Source organism: Austrofundulus limnaeus, unplaced genomic scaffold, assembly GCF_001266775.1.
Source record: "Austrofundulus limnaeus strain Quisiro unplaced genomic scaffold, Austrofundulus_limnaeus-1.0 Scaffold602, whole genome shotgun sequence".
Lineage (NCBI taxonomy): Eukaryota > Metazoa > Chordata > Actinopteri > Cyprinodontiformes > Rivulidae > Austrofundulus > Austrofundulus limnaeus.
The window spans coordinates 270,402-277,087 of NW_013953004.1; the positions used below are offsets into that span (position 1 = coordinate 270,402).

The 6,686-nt window shown below is 43.6% G+C and overlaps 1 protein-coding gene across 1 annotated transcript in view; it reads right to left on the bottom strand.

The window, feature by feature from the left end:
• LOC106531161 (transcription factor COE3) overlaps window positions 1–6,497 on the bottom strand; it is a gene marked incomplete at its 5' end in the record, with an annotated part of 43,311 nt that extends 36,814 nt beyond the window's left edge. Inside the window, 1 exon segment of the mRNA XM_014026944.1 lies at window positions 6,429–6,497. Coding sequence (XP_013882398.1) covers window positions 6,429–6,497 — 69 coding nt within the window.
• Window positions 6,498–6,686: the final 189 nt, after the last annotated feature.

Genomic DNA, 6,686 nt, shown 5'->3' on the forward strand with positions numbered 1-6,686 from the left:
ACACACTGTAACAGACACAATGTAACACACAATGTAACAGACACAATGCAACACAAACAGTAACAGACACAATGTAACACAAAATGTAACAGACACAATGTAACACACACCATAACAGACACAATGTAACACACAATGTAACAGACACAATGTAACACACACTGTAACAGACACAATGTAACACACAATGTAACAGACACAATGTAACACACACTGTAACAGACACAATGTAACACACAATGTAACAGACACAATGNAACACAAACTGTAACAGACACAATGTAACACACACCGTAACAGACACAATGTAACACACACCGTAACAGACACAATGTAACACAAACTGTAACACACACTCTAATGGGTGCTCCATCTACCAATCCTCTGAGATTTTCAGCTGGAGCGTTATCCTGGACTCCTCTCTCCTTTTTCTAATTTCAGAAACATCTCAAGGCTTAAGCCACTCCTTGACTCTGTGGAACCATCACCTCGCCTCGTTTGGGTCGTAAAGATCTCGATTGTCTTCAGTCAGACCAAAACTTTGCTGCCGGAGTTTTATTCATTGGCTTCCATATTGGATGATGTTCTTGGTGACTATGATCCTAGCTACCCTCAGATGATTATTAAGCTCTTCCCACATAGCTGTGGGCTGATTCCTCACTGTTTTCATTATCATCTTCACCAAATGAACAGGATTTTACATGTAGCTCCAAAGTAAAGGTGTCTGACTGTCATTTTCTAAATATTAGCACCTCCAGTTGTCTCATTCTCACAACGCTTCTTGATGATGGTCTGTTCTCCATTCTAGTCTTGTGCAGATCTACTTTCAGACAGAAATACAAGTTTTAGGTTCCAGTCTGACAGAGACACTCTGCTGCTTCTACGGCAGCCAGACAGGGTCAAACAAAGGCACAGGAATATTCAGCCTGACATTTTACTGCTAAACAACCTAATGTCAGCTGTCAATCACTGCACACATGTCACACACGTGCACGCATCCACAGTTGCAGGCCTGGATGGTGTTGTCCTGGGTCTAAAGACTGTGGTTTCTAAAGGAGGAGGAGGGGAGATGGAAATAATGTGCAGCAAGAGGTAATTAAATTAGATAATGAAGAGTCCATCATCCTCTTCTTCAGAGTAAATGAAAACAGACACCTCCTCCTCCTCCTCTGTTCTTCGTTTCAGGTAGGAGGAGGAGGTTATTAACAGTGAAAGTCGTGATTCCTCTGTGATCCATCAGCACTTTATTATCCTCCTCACATGTTGGCTGTAACACCTGACACAGATTCATCCAGCAAAGAAAATAATTCACCTCTCAGAGCAGGAAGTTTGGATTTATTTGAATAAACTCAACCTTCAAACAGAAACTGGACACTGGTCTTAGGAAGACACTGGTCTAAGACACTGGTCTAAGACAAGCACTGGTCTTGGGCAGACACTGGTCTAAGACACTGGTCTAAGACAAGCACTGGTCTTGGGCAGACACTGGTCTAAGACAAAAACTGGCCTTGGGCAGACACTGGTCTAAGACAAGCACTGGTCTCAGATAGACACTGGTCATAGGCAGACACTGGTCTTGGATAGATACTGGTCTCAGACGGACACTGGTCTTGGGCAGACACTGGTCTCAGACGGATACTGGTCTAAGACAAACACTGGTCTTGGGCAGACACTGGTCTAAGACAAACACTGGTAACAGACAGACACTGGTATTGGATAGATACTGGTCTCAGACAGACATGGGTCTAAGACAAACATTGGTCTCAGACAGACACTGGTCTTGGATAGATACTGGTCTAAGACAAACACTGGTCTCAGACTGACACTGGTCTTGGGCAGACACTGGTCTCAGACAGATACTGGTCTAAGACAAGCACTGGTCTCAGATGGATACTGGTCTAAGACAAACACTGGTCTTGGGCAGACACTGGTCTAAGACAAACACTGGTCTCAGGCAGACACTGGTCGTGGATAGATATTGGTCTCAGACGGACACTGGTCTTGGGCAGACACTGGTCTAAGACAGACACTGGTCTAAGACAGACACTGGTCTTGGGTAGACACTGGTCTAAGACATACACAGACAGACACATGATGTGAGTGTATGTGTGTGGGTGGTTATACCCCACTATGTGGGGACCATTTATGGCATAAACCCCTACTTGTGGGGACCAACTGGTACTTATGGAGACCTAAGCCTAATCCCCATGAGTGCAAATGCTGTTGGTGGATCAGGGATTAGGTTTAAGACTAAGATTTGAATTGAGTTTAGGTTAGATTCAGAGTTAAGTATGTACATTTGAGGTTGGGTTTAGGGTCATGTTTCAGGGTTAGGCTGTAGAAATGAATGGAAGTCAATGCAATGTCCCCATAAAAATAGCTGTGCTAGGCCATGTGTGCGTGTGTGTGTTGTGTTTGTATCGTGTTGCTTCCTGTGTGGTACATTACAGACGGTGTGTTCAGGGTCAAACTCTTCACTCAGAGACAGTTTCCCAGGAAGAAAAATATTCAGCTACACTTCATCTCTCCATTGACTCCCATGCATTCATACATTTAACATTTAGCTGGCTGGGGGCCCTCTGGGGCCCCAAACATTATTCTGCTGTCAGTCACCCCGAAACACGACCAGTAATGAGATTCCATCCAAAAGTGACTCTAAGCGTGAGAGCCAAATCACACCTACGCCCGCCAAATGATTGACAGCGCCTCGTCCTCCCATAATCCCACACTGCACTCACCAGAGACCCTCGCAGACAGGAGATTGTACCCGGTGAAAAAATTCTCACATCAGGTATTCAGAGCGGGAAAAGATGAGAGCTGGTCCCACTGTCATCATCATCATCATCAGCTACAGACGGGTGAAGAGCCAAGAGGTTTTCACCAGGAGTTTAAAGATGACAGACGTTAAACTGACTGAAGATCATCAAGTTCAAACAATCTCACAGAGTCCAGATCAGAAAGTTTCATCATAGTGGAACCAGAACATGGAACAAAGAGTTCTCACGTAGTCCCAAATGGATCATGGCATAATTACAGAAACAGTACACAGAAAAAAATTACCAGACACATCAAAACCTGCACAACAAGGCCAAGCAAGGAAATAATCTGGACTGGTACCAGCCAAAAACCATCCTCAAGTCTACATACACAACTGAAACCAGACAGCAGGAAAATCTCTAACATCACCAACAAGATTCCCTCTGCAGACCCGACAACACACACCTGATCTGTTTTTATACAAAACCACAATCAAAAAGAAGTCTGATCCAGAAATCAGATCCACCATTCGAACCTCCAAAACCAAACCAGAACCTTACAGGTGTTATTCTAAAGGTGTTCAGATTAAAACAACCAGCGGAGACAGGCCTGCATCAACCGAACAACCAACCACCTTCATCCTGATGCTGTCACCAAAAGTTCACATTTTGGTGTGAAGAAAGACGAGCGGTCCAGAGTCAGAGGAACTGAGGTTCTGGGTCAGAGTTTAAAAGTGAATGATGTCAGAGAGATTCTGAGAAGTACAAAATTGGAGCAATTTGAAGGTGGGAAGAAGAATCATGAATCAAGGTCCAATAGAAGCCAATGAAGAAAACCCAGGCAGCAAAGTTTTGGACTGACTGAAGACAATCGAGATCTTTACGACCCAAACGAAGCGAGATGATGGTTCCACAGAGTCAAGGAGTGGCTTAAGTCTTGAGATGTTTCTGAGATTAGAAAAAGGAGAGAGGAGTCCAAAGGATTGGTAGATGGAGCATCCATCTACGTCCAGAAGGACAGAGGAGGTCCAAATGCCTGGAGACATCACGCAGAATCAGGGAGAAGATCGGGACAGAAGAAAGAACAAAAACAAAGAACAAATGGAGTTGATGTAAAAGACAAAACTCAAAGTGGTCCCAGAAAAAGAGAACTATCAGACTGGGTCAGAGAATCCAGGAAATCTGAGGTAGAAGGTCTGAAGAGTCCAGTTCTGTCAAACCCAGGTCAGATCTCTATGACGGATGTCTAACCACTCAGTGGGACATTTCAGACGCCAAATCATTCATAAAGAAAAAATGTGAATCCTATTAGTTTTATGTCTTTCAAAGATGAATAATTTAGGTTCTGACCACTTTCCTTCTGTCTCGGTTCAGAAAGCTGTCACACTTTTTGCACTTTACACTCTTTTAGCACCATCTCTGCTTTGTGTTGTTCTGTTGATGCACTTTCTCTGAACACGACAGGCACAAAGATTCATTTAGTAATAGTTGTTTACACTAATAAAGAAAACTAAACATTTAACTGATGACATATTCTGGTGGATTTCTAGATTCAGTATGTTAAAAACATCAGGTCCTTCCTGTAAAATCTGGAGAGAAAAAAGTGAAAATGAAATCAGGTTGATGTTTTCTTCCTAGATTCTGGGTTTAAAGGTGCAGATGCTGTAAGTGACTGGTTCTGTGAGCTGCAGTCTGACCCTGACATGTTTCCTGTTCACTGGACGCTGCTGAAAACACAGGAGACCTTCCCATCATGCATTTCAGCAGGCAGAGAGAGAAAAAAGAGCTGCTGTAAAATCACCACTTCTCTTTTCAAAAAGCTGCTGCAGTCGCATCCATCCATCCATCCCAACCCCCCCAACACACATTCACAGCCTGAGAGAGGAGGGGCCGAGGGGGGAGGAGGAGGAACGAGATTAATACTCAGAGGAGGAAGGGGAAGGGGAGGTGAAAAGAGGAGAGGAGAGTGTGTGATTCCTCGTGGGACAGAAGAGGGCGGGTTAGGGGGGCACAGCAGGGAGGAGGAGGAGGAGGAAAATAAAAAAGGAGGAGGAGCCTGATCATGCCAGATCTGCCGGAATCTCCGGGAATTATTCAGGTAAATCCGAACTGGAAAATTCCTCCTGGTTTACAGCAGAAACAGCTTCATGTTGGTAAAAAGCTGCATTTTTGCACATTTCCTTTAACCCGGTTCTGCCATGTGAGCGGTCCAAATGGACCTTTAACCTGAAGACATGGTGTTCTCCAAAACACATTTGGTCCTGAAGGTCCATTCGAACATCTCCTTTCCGCAGAGTTCTGCTTTCTCAAACACAAAACATCAACGTAAAATGTTCTGTGAATCCAAAAGGTTTGAGCCTTTCTAACCTTCACCTGGTGACCATCTAACCTTCACCTGGTGACCATCTAACCTTCACCTGGTGACCATCTAACCTTCACCTGGTGATTGTATAACCTTCACCTGGTGACCATTTAACCTTCACCTGGTGATTGTATAACCTTCACCTGGTGACCATCTAACCTTCACCTGGTGACCATCTAACCTTCACCTGGTGACCATCTAACCTTCATCTGCTGACCATCTAACCTTCACCTGGTGACCATCTAACCTTCACCTGGTGACCATCTAACCTTCACCTGGTGACCATCTAACCTTCACCTGGTGATTGTATAACCTTCACCTGGTGACCATCTAACATTTATCTGGTGACTATCTAACCTTCACCTGGTGACCATTGAACCATCACCTTGTGAACGTATAAACCAGTGGTGTTCAAAGTCGATCCTCAAGGGTCATTTTCCTGCATGTTTTAGGAGCTGCTCTGGTTCAACACAGCTGAAACTAAACAGTGCCTGATTAGTAGGCCTCCTCAGTAAACCATCAAGGTCTGCAGAGGCCTACTAATTAAGCAATACTTAGTTTCAGCTGTGTTGAACCAGAGCAGCTCCTAAAACATGCAGAACACCAGCCCTTGAGAACTGACTTTGGACACCACTGGTCTAAACTTTACCTGGTGAACGTTCTTTCTTCACATGGTGACCATCCAAACTTCACCTGGTCACCATCTCACCTTTACCAGGTGACATGTTCAACCTTAATCTTTTGAACGAACAATGTTCACTTGGTGAATGACTAAAGTTTACCTGGTGAATGTCCAATGTTTCCCTGGGCAATATCTAATCTTCTATTCAGCTTCAGCTGAACCTCAGGTCCAGTTTCAGAACATCTGAAATGGTTTTAAACCTTCAAACACTCAGAACTTCTGTCAGTTCTGTGGTGTCAGTCTTTCAGTTCATATCAACAAACTCAGCATCCAGAACCAAAACAGCTGAACTGGAACCACCTGGAACCTCCTTTCAGCCTGAGAGGTTCCATCAGTTTACTAAGAGATGGAAGAAAACAAAAGTATCGGAAATAAAAATAATAAAAGTCCTTGTTGACCCATTAAAGCATGAATACCACCGGACGGGTGGAGCCAATCACCAGGATGCATTTAAAACAACAGATCTGACCACAAACAATGCTTCATTGTTGGATTGTTGGGCTGGAATCTGTTTGTTTGTTGTTTATTTGTTGTGCTGCGGTAAAACAATCATCACCCCAACAGGCTGACATGTTGATCTGAATATGAAACAATTTTTTTCTATCAGGCTGAAGTTAAACGGAGTTACCTGTCAATGATGACGGGGTCTGACGGCGTCTCGTTCCTGTTTCCACAGCTCTTCTTATCACAGCAGCGACTGAAAACACCAACAGAATAACAAACAAACTGAGCAACAAACAAAATAACAGATTAACAAACAAACTGAGCAACAAACAAACAAAATAAACAAACTGAGAAACAAACAAAATAACAGATTAATGAACTGAGCAACAAAAAAAACAGATTAACAAACTGAGCAACAAACAAACAAAATAAACAAACTGAG